The sequence below is a fragment of the Lepisosteus platostomus genome, chromosome 4 (genome assembly GCF_059453375.1).
Source record: "Lepisosteus platostomus isolate fLepPlt1 chromosome 4, fLepPlt1.hap1, whole genome shotgun sequence".
In the NCBI taxonomy this organism is placed as follows: Eukaryota; Metazoa; Chordata; class Actinopteri; order Semionotiformes; family Lepisosteidae; genus Lepisosteus; species Lepisosteus platostomus.
The window spans coordinates 6,803,000-6,820,784 of NC_142614.1; the positions used below are offsets into that span (position 1 = coordinate 6,803,000).

General features: G+C 44.0%; 1 protein-coding gene across 1 annotated transcript; it reads left to right on the forward strand.

Moving 5' to 3' along the window:
• The first annotated feature begins 53 nt into the window (after window positions 1–53).
• On the forward strand, window positions 54–17,448 carry LOC148672289 (TRPM8 channel-associated factor homolog). The gene is made up of 9 exons (XM_088627899.1): window positions 54–898; window positions 6,542–6,691; window positions 7,762–8,394; window positions 10,010–11,001; window positions 11,400–11,494; window positions 11,733–11,946; window positions 12,888–13,127; window positions 13,821–14,158; window positions 14,827–17,448. The coding sequence occupies exons 3-9, from the start codon at window positions 7,784–7,786 to the stop codon at window positions 15,067–15,069; spliced, it is 2,733 nt and encodes a 910-aa protein (XP_088484025.1). The 5' UTR covers window positions 54–898; window positions 6,542–6,691; window positions 7,762–7,783; the 3' UTR covers window positions 15,070–17,448.
• The last annotated feature ends 337 nt before the right edge of the window (window positions 17,449–17,785 follow it).

The following is a 17,785-nucleotide window of genomic DNA, read 5'->3' on the forward strand; positions in this document are numbered from 1 at the left end:
TATATCAGTCGAGATCGGCTCGATCGATGAGGAAGTTTGGGAGAGAAAAATAACTCGTGGTGTGAGAAGAGAATTAAAGGTAGAAATTCTGGTGCTTTGAATGCTGTAGATTGTCATTCGGGAACGATTATTGGATTGCGGATTACTATGTGGTTGTTGGAGTTGTTGCAGACAATAGCGTCTTAGACTAAGATATGGAGACATCTAAAGTTGTCTAAACTTTCAAGGAAAAGTCACGGAGGTACAGTACTATTTTTAAGAGTCTGGCTGATTGTTTATATTGCTTAAACCTGTCCGTTACGTCACTTTTTACCTGACCGCCCCCCTGTGACATTACACCACACACAGTCCAAGTTCCCAGGCCCGGTTCAGACTAGTAACCAGAGGAATTACTGTCTGTAAGTGGTGCATCGGATCATCACAGTCGTTATAAACATAACTAAAGAAGTCAATGCAAGTGCTTTCGAGATGCTGCAACACTTAGTCAGAAAACATTCATTTTCACTAAGGATTTTGAACATAAACATACAGTAGGTTATCATTTTAATGATTTAATTTCTCAGACATCCATCAAACACCAACAGTAATTAAAAGTACAATAATGTGGCAAAAAACTAAAAAGGTTAAAATGTACAAAAAGCAGTCCGACGTTTGCTTTTCGTAGGCGATCCCCAGATAATTGCTGGCTTCTGGTGAAAAGAGTGTACCTGGCCATCTGATTTCTCTTGTGGATCCAGACTGGTCTCTTCTTCTCCTTCCTCAGAGTGATATTGCAAGCTGGATGATATACAATACCAAGTGCTATTACTTTGCCAATAACTATACCTGGACCCAGATCAGAGACACGTTTCCAGTATAAGACTGGAAGGACAACTGGTGACAGAACAGTGAAAACCAGGCAAGATAATGTTTTTAAATTTGCTTTTTATTGAATTTTTATTGGCCCAGATGCAAATTTCTCAAAAGCTCGGTTTCATTCCCAGACACTGTTTGCAGTGTGAGTCAGTATAGATTTAGCCAGAAAACCAGTCTTGATCTCTGCACAGTGGTGTACTTTCACAGCCAGCCACAGCTAGGTTCCTGTGGAAACTTTTCCAAGGCGGGCTGTGTGCATTCTGTGCAGAGGAATGCACAGGAGCGGAGCTCAGTGATATCATCAAGGGACAAGAACGTGATGGAGCTTGTGCTTTTTCGCTAAAAAATGCTGTTCGCAAAGGGATAAGAGGATAGTATGTTGCAATACTGTATTAAACCCAACCAAGCAACGGATTACACAAGAACATGAAGAAGGTTGCCTTCTGAGGGACTGTTCTTTAAAAATGTATGAGAAGCAAGGAAAGCAATGGTTTTGTTGCTTCAACGAATTCAAAATAAATAAAAATCTGGCATGTGGAAAAAAGTGTCAGTTTTGTTTTAGAATCAGTTACAGGTGTGCAGCAGTACACATTCTGTAGTATTAAAGACAGTAATTCATGGGATTGCATAGAAGAAACATGCAGCCATTTGCTTTCCAGTATATGAAATACTTATTGAATATTAAAAGTCTTCCCAGTGTCCACTCAGAAACCATTCATTGTCGGTTTGGAATACTGGTGGTAGCTTGTCCTCATCCTGGTTACACTGCATTACCACAGTAAGACATGACCACAACAAATGGTCAGTTACAGAGAATGCTCTAACTGACCAACAACAGGCCTATTAATGACTGACAGTGGTTTACTGTGCTAAAAGCTCCTTATGGCCAGTCCTTACTCAACAACAAGCAGCCAGGTCACCCTGCAACTCACTGGAGCTCAGCAGGTGTGAGCCTGGTCAGTACCTGGACGGGAGACCTCCTGGGAAAGCTGAGGTTGCTGCTGGAAGAGGTGTTAGTGGGACCAGTAGGAGGCACTCACCATGCGCTCTGTGTGGGTCCTGATGCCCCAGTACAGTGACAGGGACACTATACTGTAAAAAGTCGCTGTTACGGATAAGATGTAAAATCGAAGTCCTGACTCTTTGTTGTCATTAAAAATCCCAGGGTGTTTCTCAAAAAGAGTAGTAGTACTACCTGGCCAAACGTCTCCCTGGCCTTTACCAGTCATGGCCTTCTAATAATCCCCATCTCTGAACTGGCTCCATCACTCTGTTCTCCTCCCACTGAGAGCTGGTGTGTGGTGAGTGTTACTGGTGCAATATGGCTGCCGCCACATCACCCAGGTGGGGCTGCACACTGGTGGTGGTGGAGGAGAGTCCCCATCACCTGTAAAGCACTTTGAGTGGAGTGTCCAGAAAAGTGCTATATGAGTGTAAGGATTATTAGTATTATATGTGATTAATGCTGAGTGCTGATAAGAACGTGTTGCCTTACAGGGTAACATTTTGCAACGCTTCCCCCTTCCATTTGAAATGCAGCCCGCCAGACAGCTCATTTTCCCAAAACAACAGTGTGTTCTCCCACATAGCCAGTGTCCACAGCCAGTCCACCATCAGGTCATCTTAACTGCTTATTGAATTATTAATCTGAACCAGGTAGGATACTTGTAATATGAACCTTCACGGAGTCATATCGCTATTGTGTTTCTTGAGCTGTATTTCATTGTCTCTTAGAATAAACAGCACAAGACAATTCCAAATGCATATATATTTTTTAAATGTATTTTTTGCTATGATTTCATTGGGAACAAAACTCATGAGAAACAGTGAATATACTGCACATATTCGATTCACCTCCAATTAGATTGGATGATGACAGAATGAACACCTCCCATTACCTAGTAAGACGTGTCACTGATTACCTTGAGCAAGGTACTCTATTCAGACATCTACAATACAAATGACCACATGCATAAATGGTTACTAATGTTGGATAAAAGCATCAGCCATGTAAATTAATAAATACTCCAGTAGCAGAAATGAGCTGAGGGCCAGCTGGGAAGGTGATGAACATGGTTCTGAAGGGAAAATGTACTCAAATTGAAAGACTTCACTTCTCTTCACTTTTTCATGATTTAATTACCAATTCAGTTCTACTTTTCATTCATTTCTGTTTTAAGATACTAACAAGAACATGGAATTAAAAAACTGTTACCAGACACAGAAGCACTGAAATGACAATTACACAGTAACTGTACCCCATGTGTATAATACGTGCCCTTTTCATACAGATCCATACTGTACTGTGGCCCGCAGAGACAAGAAGGTGTTTTTTGGGTGATTCTTGTATCATGTGGTGCTAATGATCACCCTTCTCATCATTATTGTGATGAAGCTTAGTGTGGCAATTACATGCAAGGCTGCACAACCCCTCCCTAACTCAGTGGGGTGCTGGAGTGGCTCGTCTGTTGAGGATGGCGTGACACTGTTCACATCTTCGCCGTGTCAGAAATGGCCTTGTACTTATAGCGATGACAGTTTAGCACACAAATTGGAAACCAAATAAACAAAGTCTAATCACGACACTAACAGACCTCGCGGGAAAGGCCAACCCTCTCACTAACCTAGTACAGATCACACAGCAGACAACAAGACAGCAGCTGAGTCAGCCTGTGCTGCTCCACCCTTTAGCCACCCTGCTCTCAGACTAACACAATGGGAGGTATGCAGCACAAGGGCATGGATCCCCACTACAGCAGTTAATTGCAAAACATTTTGCTTTTAGCCAAAAGACAGGTAGTGCAGGATTTCTAACAATCGATGTTTCATGTAAGGCTGCAAAGGGAATCTCTTCCCACGCTCCTGCTGAAATGAACCTCACCATCTACGAACTGAGCAGCTTCTCTCTTCTAAAGAGAATTATTGTATCTATACAAACAGACATGCAATCGCCTGAGGGTCACAGTTGCAGTTACGTTTCAGTGAACCGCTAGCAACTGTGATCTGACACAGGGGAGAGGAACACGACGAGACCGGCAACATGATAGCCTCTTAACACAAGTGTTTTTTATTTGTATTTAAAAAGAAAGCATATCAGAATAAAAAAAACAAAGTATATTATCCCAAGGCTAAGTTTTTTGTACAGGTGCTTTCCCTTCCTGTGGTTCTTTATGCACTTAGGCTCCTCTGGGTTCAGGTTTCTCTGAAATGTGAGATAAAAGTCAGAGGTGGTCAGAGATCAAATGACACACTTCTCGCCACAGCCCCTCCGGATAACAAGTAGCGATCCCAGCTAACAGAATATTGTCCAAGAGATTCTGGGTAACCTCAACTTGCATTGTCCCCACACGAGCGACAGTAGTCCTGTTTAGGGAAATACAGGACCTGAGCGCATGGGAGCTCTCGCCTCTGACCCCCAGACACCAAAGGCAAGACCATTCCTGGGAATGAACCCTTGACACGGCCACAGGGAAACAAGGAACAGGTCTGCCCAGCCGCAGGAGCCTGGGTTATGTCGTGATGTGTCGTTCTTCCAGCCCAGTGCTTCTTAACTGCTGGCCCTTCGAAAGCCCTCTATTGCAGCCCTCAGATATAACTAGCATCTTATCTATGACATTGGCCTTGCTCATTAGTTATGAAAGAACGAAGGAGCTGGTTGTGGTATCTTTCTGCACTGCAGAGGATGAGAAGTGCAGAAGTTCAGTAGCCCAGTTCACGAGCGTGGCCTCATGAATGGACTCCCCATTCAATTGCATACAAAAGAACTCATTACACCCAGGCACCCCTGCAGTTCCACAATGGTTATGTTCCATACCACCTGGCTTTCTCTCAGCCCCTCTCGGTAACGAGCACGCACCTGTTAATTAAGGCCAAGTCCCGCTGTCCTGCTTCTACTTCTCCTCTTGACACTTTCTACAGAACAAAAGGGACACCCACTGCAGTACGTACAATAAAACTGTAGTTCAAGCAAAGAGCATCACATCACATCATCTAACGTAGACGTTCACATATCTAAATTCCTAGAGCTGATCTGAATGCTTTTCAGCCATGACTAAAGGAGTACTACTGGAAACAGATACCTGACATTATATCAGACAATGCACCTGTAACACTCAAGACAATGCAGAACAAGACTGCTTCAGGTTACACACATCTTTTTACGGGAAGTTGAATTTATATAAAGTCAAGGACATGAACAGTACCTCTACTCTATTATAACTGTGCAGTCTTCTTCAACAAGTAAGCTCTTTAATTCCCTACACTACGCTGGACTTCTAACACGCGTATAAGTGTAAGGAATTAGCATCATCATAATTAAGTAGAAAACAGCATAAGGTTTATGGAGCCCAAATTATAGGGTTACATTGTACTATTAATGTCAACCAAATGCAGGTTTTAAAAATTTGATTTAGTGTATGTAGGTAACACAAGCTGCTTATTATTGTCATAACTTTTGTCTCACATGGAGAAGGAAAATTCAACACTGGGTTTGACAAGACAGTTTGCAGAAGTGATACAGCTGGATTTGTAAAAGTCAACAGGGACTTAAAACTGCCACGCCTATTACATTTGCTAAGGGTGTTCAGTACATCCTTGTCATCAGCTCTATAATAAACATACCAAACAAACAGGGAAACCACCACACCTACAGTACTAACACAAGTTGTTATATTTTAATATATAGAAGAAAGTAAGGCTAATGGTTAAGTAACTTTATAAACCAGAGTGTGATTTAGAAAAAGCAGCAGAATAGTTTATACAGAAAAATATGAATAACAAATAATGTTTTTAATTGTTCCCATTTTTTATCACTTGATTCAAAGCATTTTTCAAAAGCCACAATGCTTTTAAAAGGGATTTTAAATGGGTTTAAATGCAATCCAACTTTATTTGTCATTATACTTACAAGGGTGCATAGTATAGTGAAATGTGTTTCTCATGAGTCTCAGGTGCAGCATATACTGTATATATAGAACAGCAGACAAGACAATAGACAGAAATACAATAACAGTAAGAGTATGGTGCCAGTGCAAAAATGTCAAAAACACACAGAGAAAAGTACAGTATACAAACAGGACAAAAACAGAGCAAAAGTAATACGGCGAACAGTGCAAAAATAATACAGCGATGATTAAATAGTACAACTTGTACAGTAGTACAGCTTGTACTAGTACAACTAGCTACTCTTTGAAGGATAGGAACAACAAGCACACAAATTCAGAGAACAATTTTACAACAATGCAAACAAGAATCCTAATTAAATCCAAACCTAGTGCTGCACACTGTTGCAAGCACATGCCTACAGCGGTAACCTCAGATTCTGGAATTAGAAAAGGTAAAACTGACATTGTCTTATTAGGGTTAAGGTAAATATGAGACTAGATCTGGAGCAGTCTGCCTGTCTGAAGCCCCACCACCCTGCCAGAAGGAAGGTTGAAAATTCCAGGAGCACATGGGACATATCGTGGAATAACAGAACTTGCTGAATAGAAGCAGTTAGAATGGGTTTGTTTAATGCTTCTGCTCAATGCTAAAACAATAACTAGTAAGCTAGTCATTAAACTGATCATGAACTGCTGCTGATGGTGGTACAGTCCTACCGCTGGTACTGTACAGTTCCGCTGGCTGAAAGCCTGTATTTGTTGCTTTTGTGAGCTCGGTAAAGAAATTGTTTTCCACATCCCAGTGTGACGTAGTCATTTCTTCAACTTCCACCTCTGTCGACCCGGAAAAACAAGTCCTGCTGCTTGTGAGGATAGCGCAGACAACTGCAGTCACAACCATTCAAGAGCTGGAAGCAGAGACTATCAGCTGCCTCACCCTCCCGCTGTTTCAGGTAAGATATCTGTTATGTCTTTGAGTTTCCATTCAAAGTGCGTTTAAGGTCCCCTACTTTGGACTTCAGGAACTTTCACACACCAGGCTGCTTTGGTAGTTTAAATTGTATAGTACATAGCTCTTAAACCTGAACTGGATGATAGTAACAGCACTCCTGGATGAAGACCTGTTCATAACTTAAACAGATCCTGAGGAGGACTGGTGTTAGGTGACCAAATTTAAATGATCTGCCGAACTGAAGGATGGACATTTTAATAGCACAATTTCTGTGCCGTATAATATTCCGAAGGTGTATTCACTACCTTTTCTGTGGAGATGCGATTGACTATCATATACTGTTGAATGGATAACTGAGCCCCACTATGAGAGGCTCTGACAAGCGCACTGGGTGAGTGAGCAACACTGGCTTGATTTGCACAAGATGGGCTGCTTTTCATCGCTTAAAAATATACGTGGCTGAAAAATGGGGACGTCCATCTCGATTTATTTCTTGATCTGTATTAGCATTACTTGGAAAGTCCCTGTCCATAGCCAGATGCAGCTGGTTGTGGGGGCTGTTTTGTCACAGTTTCTGGCAGAACCTCAGTTCTTACTAAGGAAATTTCAGAGCCACCAGACTTTTGTGCTGGACCCCATTGAGACAGCTCCAGTATGCTCCCGCTTACCCAGCCAGTTTGGCCCAGTATCACAACCTCAATCAGTGGCACGGTGGAGGATGGGGGAAAGCTCAGAAAGATTGTCCTCTGTCAGTGTTCAGCACTACACACAGGAGTGGTAAGCTCCTCACAGCTGCATTGTAAGCTCTGCTCAATGGTCTTCTCGCTTCTTTGATTATTAAAATATCTTACCACTGCCTGCTTTCAAATTATCATTACGTGATTATCATTAACAAATTAAAATTACTTTAAGCTATCTGATTATCTGATTTTCTATCAAGCCTAGAAATTTACCGATGAAACTGAGAACAATTGTCCCCAGCACAGCTCATTCAGGAAGCACAATTTGGAATGGGAGTGGTGCTGTCCGTCTGGATGAGCTGAAGCCCACGTTGATTCTGTTGTTGCACAGGTCACCGCAGAAGTCCCAGGGGATGGCCCGTGTAGAAGCATATGCTGCTCTGATGGAAGGACTGGACGAGCTGGATTTCAGGTCGTCTGCGATTCCCTGTCATCTGGTGCTGACGGGCGATGACGCCTTCCCTCTGGCCATGAACGACAGGGGCCAAGTCCTGATGGCAGCCTCGCGATACGGGGCGGGCCGCCTGGTAGCCATGGGGCACGAGGACTACCTGAGCCTGCTCCCCGGATTTGTGGAGAACGCTGTGGCCTGGCTAAAGCCAACCCCGGAGGCTAAGGTGGGCATCCAAGAGGCCTGCCGCTTTGTGGCGGACAATCTGTGCTACACGCCCACCAAGACGGAGCTGACCACCTCTTTCAAGAGCGGGATGGGAGTCTACATTACCACCGCCTATAAAGATGACCAGGTGAGCGAGCTCATTGCTTTCCTGAAGGAGGGAGGTGGGCTGCTGATTGCTGGTGAGGCCTGGCACTGGTCCCAGTGCCACGCAAACAAGAACCCTCTCCTGAGTTTCCCTGGCAACAAAGTGAGCAGTGTGGCTGGTATCTACTTTTCACAACACCAGGGGGAGACTGGCATCGTCGCCATACCCAAGGAGATCCCCTCCAGCTGGCTGGCTGTTTCGTAAGTACCTCTACACAATCTGACCGATAACGTAAGGTAATGAGGTGGGTTACTGTTCAGCCAGAAGACCCTCTGCTGTCAGGTTGATGCCAAAATAAAATGAGTAGCAGTCTAGTTTACGGGTGACATGGTGGCGAAGAGGTTAGCATTGTTGCCTCACAGCTCTGGGGCCCTAGGTTGAATTCCGGACCTGGGGTGGTGTCTGCAGGGAGTCTGTATGTTCCCTCTGGGTTTCCGTGGGCTTCCTCCTACAGTCCAAAGACATAGTGGTAGGATAACTGGCTTCTGGGAAAATTAGCCTTAGGCATCTGTGTCTACTGTACATCTGTGTGTCTGCCCTGTAATGCACTGGTGTCTTGTCCAGGGTGTGCCCTGCCTTGTGCTGGTAGCTTTCTGCTGGACCTGCAAACTTGAATCGGAAGAAGCAGTTAGAAAGTGGATGGATGGAAATATAGTCTAGTTTACCAAACTATGTGTTGCACATGGTACCTTTTGTTTCATTGTGAGAGTCATGGGGCAACATCCCACTGCCTGCTCAGTGTTGTCTATAGCAGCAATAAGTAAAAGTTTATTCCATGCTGAAAAGACCTGAAGAAGGGTCCGCAGCCAAAACTCTGTGTTTCCTTTCTTTTCTTTTCAGCATGGAATAAACCCTTACTTGTTCCTTTGCAGCCTACGCATGCTGACCCAGCCACCTGCTTGAACTTCTATAACAGTGACAGGCTGGTAAATGAAACTACAAAGGAAACAAAGAAAAGGGACTTGGAAATAGCTAAAAATATTTTAAACTTTAAATTAAAATATGTACCACAGCTAGCCTCACTTGCCAGCATTCAGAGGCCAAAGGCACCCAGAGACAAGGCAGAAGATCCAGATAGTCTTAGAAACAGTGTCCGGAGAGCTGCCAGCCTGGTATCACAGCGCCCTCTAGTGAGGTGGAAGCAAGCTGGTCTCCACATCCATTTAAAAACACTGACAACAAGTTGAACTATTTTTCCATGCATTTCAATGTTTCTACTAAATTACTTGTAAGAATGTATAAAAAAAAAGCTTTATGGGCATTGTGTAGGAGGAGTGACTGTTTTTTTATTTTGATGTTTAGAAATATGTATGTGAATGAGCATAGCTCTAGCTCGCAAAGAAACAAGTAATAGGTTTATTCCATGCTGAAAAAAAGAAGAAAGAGAACGCAACATTTCGGCCGTCGAGCCTTCTTCAAGGATCATAGCTGTAGCTCTGCTAGGATGTTCTTCATCAAGACTAGAAAACGTAAGGCACTCTGCCTCCTTAATTAATATTTGTTAATATTAACAGTAACAGTTGTTATGATTAATACTATTTATTTTAAATATTAACAGTTAATATTAATAGAGTTAATATTAACTTACTTAATGCCCTTAGTTAATATTGTTCTAAATTTGTTCCTACTGGGTGCAATGGAAATGAATCAGCATCCTTAATCATCGTCCTTTTCATTATCCTTTCTGTTTCCTTGCAATACTGTTTTTCAGGTTTAAGAAAAAGCTTTTTTTTCCTGCTCAGCATCTAATTTGTATTCTATTCTGACTACATTTTCCTTCTTGTTCCCCCTTGTGGACACTGGCGGCCCCTGAAGTATCGGCAAAGACTTCAAGGAGGACCTGGAGTTCCTCCTGGAGGGAGTGAGCGAATTTGACATAAGGGGCGCGGCCTTACCTTCCGAGATCCTGGTTCACGGGCCGCTTGCTTTCCCCATCGGGATGAACGACAACAACCAGAGCTTCCTGGCCGGGGCCTGCTACGGCCAGGGCAAGGTGATCGCCACCACACACGAGGCGTACCTCTCCCACGAGCCGCTGCGGAAGTTCCTCCATAATGCCGTTCGCTGGCTGGACGAGGGTCGCAACGGCCTTGTGGGAGTCCACCCAAACTTGGGTGGAGCCCATGCGCTGTTAAGCCAAGGGGGCCTCCCGTGCGAAAAGACCGAATTCAGTGACAAGTTGAGTGTCTACGTCTGCACCTCCTACAGCGATGCCCATGCCGCCGAGATCCAGGACTTTGTGGCAGAGGGAGGGGGGCTGCTCATTGGAGGTCATGCCTGGTGGTGGTCCCAGAACCACCCGGGCCAAGACCCTGTGATGCACTACCCTGGGAACCGCATCCTCAACAAGTTCGGCCTTGGTATCCTGGGTTCCACCCTGCAGGCCGGCACTTTCAAGGCGCTGAACGCCGAGGAGATCTTCACCCAGACCTACCATTTCCGAAGGTCGCTGCAGCGGTTTGCAGAGGACGTGATAGAAGGCAAGTCCCTGGAGACACACGAGGAAGCCTGGCTTCCCAAACTGGGGAACGACTGCGCTGGATATCTCAGAATGAAGGCTCTCGACTGTCCCTCCTACACCTCCATCGTCAGCCTGCTCACTGAGATGGTGAAGAAAACGGGGCTCCCCCAGGCCTGCCAGTCTTGCCCCATTCAGAACTCCAAGGACCAAGTGCTCCTCAAGTTGGGCGTCGAGATCTACAAAGTGTGTCCTGACCCCGACTCTCTCCTCCCATTCATTATCAAAGACCGCGAGGACCTACCCACTGTGTCGGATGTAAAGGTTAAGATCAACGCCAACACTGGCAGTAAGAAAGCTTCGATTTCTGACACACTGAACATTTTAGACAGCTACAGTGGCTTTGTAACATAGTGGTATATCATCTTTTCTTTCCGTGTTGAACATGCTATCTGATATTCTGTTGGCACCAGTGTTTTTCTATACTGTTTGACAGTATTTCTCCATCAGAAAAACAACCTTATTTAATTATCGAATGTCTGCCTAAAATGTTCAACCAGCGTCATAAGTACACCTTGTGTAACCCATTTGCAGAAAACAAAATTCACTTCATGTCCAACAGTTTCTTTACAAATGCCACTAGGGAGCTAATTGTAACTCTAGCACTCTTGCTGGGTTAATGTACTCTTTATACAGTGGTTGTTAAGACAACCTTGAACAGAAGGTACGTTTCCTTTTCTGTTTCAGATGCTGTGGAATGGAAAAGCACAGGACTTTATCTTTCTCCCGGCAGCAAAACCAACATTGTTGTGCCTCCAGAAATTGTTGGAAAGAACTGGAAGGTAAACTCTCTCTCACTGTGTCTTAAATCTCAAAGCAATAATTAAATTATCAGTCCCTTCCCTTTAACCAATGTCGTGTCAATACCCTGGCAATTTACTATCAGAAATGGCCACAATTTGGTCCTACCAGCAGTTAACAAATAGTCCGGCTGTGGGTCTCCTCCCTGCCAGGCGACCAAAAGGGAGGATCACCCCACAGAGCTCTGAGAGGGACCCCCTTCAATGTTGTGAATTGCAGGTGCAGATTGGCTGCCAGACGGATTACATTGGGCACTGCAAGGAGCTGAAACGAGCTCCGACAGTCTGCGAGAGCTTCCCCATCGCTTCTGAGAGCACAGAGGTGTCGAACCTGTGGGGGGGGCTCATCTATCTCGTGGCACCGGCAAACGTCAGTCTGGGCGACCTAGAAGTCACTGTGGAGAAGGCAGTCCGAGCACCATACTACAAAGGAGGTATGACAGGGGTGGTGCATTATAGCAGAAGCCAGACAGAGAACTGCGTTTTGTGTAAAGGGGGTCCCCAATATATATATTGGGATTGGGGACTAGAAGGTCACAAGCTATGGGGAAAATCCCCCTTTATAAGAACAATGTAAACAATGGAGGATTAGGGACCATAACAGCATGAACTTTGCTCATGTGACTTGGAATAGAGTAGGCTAACTTTCACCACCAGCCACATAAAACATGAGATAACTGCCTTTTTGTTCAACTTAATTCACAAAGCCAACAACTGCAGGAAATCGTGACCTTGTGTAGCCAACATCTCAACAGTTAGTGCAGAAAAAATATACATCAGGATGACTTATAAATGGGTACCTCCTGCCTTAACAAATTATGTTACAGATCGCTGAAGATCCTTGACAGGTAGGATTGTTTCTGGAAATACAACAAGATAGAACTTATCAGTTTGACGTATGTTTCTGGAGTAAGAGGGCTTTAATCTTGTATCTGAAACAGACTCTGAGCACTGCTTTATGGAAAAGAGCACACAAAAGTCAGAACACAACATGAGAAAGCTTATGGACAGCTCACTTAGTACATCTTTGGTTAAGAGGTAATAAAAACAAGGATCTGGTCCAGTGGTTACTTGAAAGAAAATGGGCTAAGATCATTCGATAACCATGTGGTTAGGTCACTTGTTTCAGACTCCCACGCTAGACACACTAGACTCTCCTGTTCTCAATTTTTATTTCCCCTCTCAATTTCCCCTTAGTGTGTCCTTAATGTACATCAACTAGTTTGTGTTTCACTGCTGACCTGTAAAGTGGTTTTCAAGGTGAACTGAGGAGAATGATGCCACAGGGCCATCACTGTACCGTGAACGTGACAAACTGGAGAACGTCTCCCTGGCGGCAGTGCCCACACAGAGATCCTTGCTCCTTCCTCTCCAGGGGAGACCAGCACCTCAGACTGGTTAGGGGCCATTCGTGGTGCTCCCGCTCCCTGGGCCGAGCTGGAGTTTGACAACATCATCCTGGCGATGCCCTCCGAGGCGGTGCGCTGTCTGGACAACCCAGAGGAGGTGGCGGCCCTGTGGAACCAGATCATGAAGGGCATCGCCGAGCTGGCAGCCATCCCCGAGAGGCTCCCCAGGAAGGAGCGCTTCGTGGCCGACGTGCAGATCTCCCACGGCAAGTGTTCGCCGGCGCGTGCCCATCGCCGCAGAAGGCCCGCGATGTATGATCGGTCTGTTTACTGCCCTGCCATATGAGTGTCAGCGGAATCTGATTTAAGATGCTTGTCTCGAGCGTTTGGAGTTTTATGCTGGATATTACGAGATAGTAATTCTCGCGTACCTTATGTGATCATGCGATAGCACAATTGTCATATAATACATTCTTATGTGATCATGCGATAGCACAATTGTCATATAATACCTCCATAGCTACGTGCAGACTTGCACGTGTAACTTCATAACGGAACCATTATGGCTTTGATCTCTACATCCCACAAAACTGATCCTCATGCTTATATTGATTCTGTTCATATTTGCTACAAATTGCAAGATTTCCTTATGACTAAACCCCAGTCGAAAAGTAAATCCATACAAATTCTGCAGCGCCGGACATCGACACAATCGTTAAACCGAAAGTGCCATAGCTTCTAGATGCGTTCAGTGCACAATGTAACAGGTTGTACATACACTGAAGTAGTCGTTGCTATCTCGTAATTAAGAAATAATTTTTCCCTTGGTGACAGCAATGTGCTTCCGTACGCCAAAACAAATTCTATGCAACTTGTTGTAAAGGCAATAAAGGATTGATCGAGGGATCGGGGAATCGAGGGATTGACTGACGTATTTAAGCTGATTTTTTTTTTCTTAGGTTGGATGCACGCTGGATACCCTGTTATGATGCACTCAACTGCAGCCAAAAACTTAATTGACCTGGACCTCATTAAAAACAGTGGGCTGTGGGGACCCATCCACGAACTGGGACACAACCAGCAGAGAGGAGCGTGGGAGTTCCCTCCACACACCACCGAGTGCACATGCAACCTGTGGTCGCTCTACATCCACGAGACCGTGCTGGGCAAGGAGAAGCACAGAGCCCACGAGGCCTGTACGCCCCAAAACCGAGAGGAGAGAACCCGTCATTTTGTGGAGAAGGGTCGAAGCCTGAATGACTGGAGTGTGTTCACTGCTCTGGAGACCTACATGCAGGTAAAGGAAGCATATGCAGGGACAGAAAGGTTTCTGAATTATTTCTTCCTTCTCCTGATTGGTGTATAGGTGTTCTACATGGGCATAATGGCAGCCCTGTGTCATGGGTGTGATGGATATAGTGCGCCCCTGCTGTTTGTGAAGTGCTTTGCAATCCTCTGGGTTGGAAAGATCTCTATACAGTAAATGCTATTAATCACTTTTACTTGATGATGTAAAAGTAAGTAAAAACTGTCCATATTGCAAAAAAGTATATGGTAAGCTGGTACTATCGCTGCTAAAAAAACAATAGCACAATACTGGCTGACCTCTATCGCTCTTCCTCGGCGTCAGCAGACTTTTATGTTTTTGAGAATTTTATTTTTGGAACTTTCCAGTCTGCATCCTTGGTGCTAAAACACAGAGAGTCAGCATGTATCCAAGATAAATCACTATTATAGGTTTATTATATGTGCATATTTCATGTGCACTAGATATAGTTGTGGTTTGTGACTGTGTTTTGTTTTCTTCTTTCTGAGAGCGGATTGCCATTGTAGGGAGGTAAGAGGGTTTGATATGTTTTGTTCTGTTCTCATTTTGCGATCGGAGTTTTGGTGATTGTCGATAGTAATAATAATAATAAACAATTTAACACAAAGAAATGCTATTTTATTACCCCTGTCTTGCAGCTCCAGGAGGAGTTCGGCTGGGAAGCTTTGAAGAAAGTCTTTGCGACCTACCACCTCATGAGCAACATCCCCAATAACAACACAGGCAAGATGAACCTGTACGCCGAGACGTTCTCCACGGCGGTCGGCAGGAACCTGGCTCCTTTCTTCAGGTCCTGGGGCTGGCCCATTGAGGAGGGCGTAGAGAAACGCCTGTCGGAGCTGCCGGAGTGGAGCGAGCATCCAATGACCAAATACGCCTGAGCAGAGCACGACATCACGCTGGCTAGTGTCAGACTGCTCTGCTCCCAGACCAGGCCCACAGGAGGCCCGGTCAGTTACCCCGTGTGATGAATGTGTCACCCACACACATGGTGCTATCATATAACGTTGCAACATGTGAGCAGGTCCCACACTTTGTTTGAGCTTATACCCCTTGGAAATGGGCTGCTTTGGTGTTACAGGTGCGCGCAGGTGCTTTGGTGTGTTCATTGCAGGCTTTCCGTTATATTGCTGAGAGAGGTCGCGTGAGATATTGCCGCTCATTCGTTCCCTGGGAATTGACTGATCCCAGGAATATTCAAACAATCCAAACAATCGATACAAATCCAAACGATCCGCATAAACAAACGGAGCTGGACTGGGGTCTTGCCCTGCGCCTGTTGCTTGCCCGGATAGTCTCCGGCTCCCCTAGGACCCTGAATTGGATAAAGAGGTTAGAAAATGGATTTACGCGTAAATAAAATTGTATTTATCGTTACGTGACGTATGGGAGGATTTTACATAAGGCCAATTCACAGAGTCTGGGGAGGGGTAGTGTAAATTAGTTTTGAATTCAGATAGAGGGAGAGAACGATAAATTTAATTCGTGCATGAAACCTGACTTGTTTGTGAATCTGAACCTCCCCTTGAACTACTTTCATTTTTCTACACGTGCAGAGTAGAGGAGAAAGCGAGAAACTATCGTGCTTCCACCTCAATTATCTCGAATACCTTGATTCATAAAAACATACTTCAGATTCTAAATATTTTAGAATACATACAGTACACGTATTTACAGTTCACAGGGTTCCCCCCCCCAAATAACAGGTTTGGTAAAAAAAAACATTGAAATGACTAAATTAAGTTTTTACTGTAATTTACCACAATATCAGGTTTGATAACAGGTTTCATATTGTTCAAAAACTTTAAAAATGCAATAATAAAACGCCAAATTACACTATACATGGGAACTCGCCATACTGTGCACTCAGCTCACTGGCGTTTCATACAGTAACGGAGTTCGAGTCCGCAACAGTTACTTTTAAAGTATCTATTTTATCTACTTTCTATGAATATTCTTCCCACAGGCATCACAATATCATAACCTGAACGCTGAATAATAATTTAGCTACGCTATTCTCACTAAGTTTAACTTTAAAAATAGTACAAAACATTGAGGTAGCTTCTACACAAACATTTCAATCAAAGCAATCTTTACGTTCCTTCTTTTCAGTATTTTTCCCCACTAACGTTCAGGTGTAACATATCGTAAATCTGAAATGACATAATTTTAATTTTGACAGCTGTGGTTCGGAAAAACATCGACCTGACAGTAGAGAACAGACGCCGGTAAAGCGAGAATTTACAACCACTTTAAGAAACTGGTATTTCGTGTCCCGTTAATAGGTGAAATAGTGCACATTTCCAAACACATATGTTGTTACGAACGTAAATCACGGTCTAATCTTTTTTTCTGGGTTTAAATTTTTTCTTCAAAAAATGTTTTAAAAAAAAGTATTCAAACTCACAGTTCAATGTTTGCGGTTCCTAACGGTCAATTACGCCATCTTCAGACACCCAACCAATCCATCTCAACTGCGGTTCTACAGGTGATGGAAGTTTGTTTTCCGAGTCTTCCTTAAAATGTACCTACCGTATTTAGTCTAGGAATTGGTTAGATCGTCTTTTTGAAGAAAACAGGGGACTCATACTGTATTTTGCATTAACCTTTATAATGTAATGCTTACTGCCGCCATTGAGTGTGAAAGCCGGCTTATCAGAGCGGTGACGTCACTGCCCTTCCCTGTAATAGCAGGACCACAGACGCTGGGCTGGAGGGAGATCTCTCTTTAGCTCAACAGGCTGAGTGACGCCGGAAGCCCGGTTCGATTCCCCGACGGTGGGGGGCTAACTTGATGCAGCAGCAGGTGAGGGCGCCCACGTGAACCCCGAAGTGTTACAGTAACATTAAATCCATCCAGGTCACGTTTGGGGTAGATACTGCACAGTATGTTGTACTTTCATATCACCAGTTTGTTACCAACACTGTGTTTATAAAAACTGACAACAAAAGCAAGAGAAGCTAACTAAGTGAGACATACTGTACAGAGAGCCCTCTTCACCACTGGATTCCCAGATAAACCAAATCTTCTCATGTAATGGGCTCTGAAGGGACTTCATCACAGGAAGCTTTAATATACAGTACAATGTGGGTGTTTTTCATGTTCATGATTTGTATGCACTCAGGTCGGTGTCAGACTGATTATTATAAAGACTAAATGTTGTACTGATATGAAATGTATTATGCAACCTCTATTATTAACTCCTGGGCTCTATCTCTCTTTTGCAGCAACAAAATTAAATATTCTTAATCAAAACAAATTCTTACTTTGGTGAAAGTATTTGTCAACATCCTGTATTTGACACAATGGGCACTAACAGTTTTGGAGAGCAAGGGTGTAAGGGGAGAGAGAGAAAGACAGGGAGACAGCGCAGAGAGTACATGACTCCCCTCTAGAAAAAGTGCAAAAGAGGACCAAAAAAAATGCTTGAAGAGCAAGAAGTGGAGAGAGAGGAAGTGAACCACCCAGTCATTGTGCTTTTCTGGGCTAGAAAGGTTTTGTCTAGTGTATTTTCATTGTTGAATAATTATACATAGTGGCTAGAACACTTTGTATACAGTAGTTGAAAAAGATGCTTTTTTTTCATTGATTACCCC

Excerpts from the sequence above, each read along its gene's own strand:
- LOC148672289 (XM_088627899.1), top strand. The coding sequence starts at position 7,784 with ATGGCCCGTGTAGAAGCATATGCTGCTCTGATGGAAGGACTGGACGAG. Across the intron at positions 8,395-10,009 it reads TCCAGCTGGCTGGCTGTTTC|TATCGGCAAAGACTTCAAGG; the intron begins GTAAGTACCTCT and ends CGGCCCCTGAAG. Across the intron at positions 11,495-11,732 it reads TTGTTGGAAAGAACTGGAAG|GTGCAGATTGGCTGCCAGAC; the intron begins GTAAACTCTCTC and ends TGTGAATTGCAG.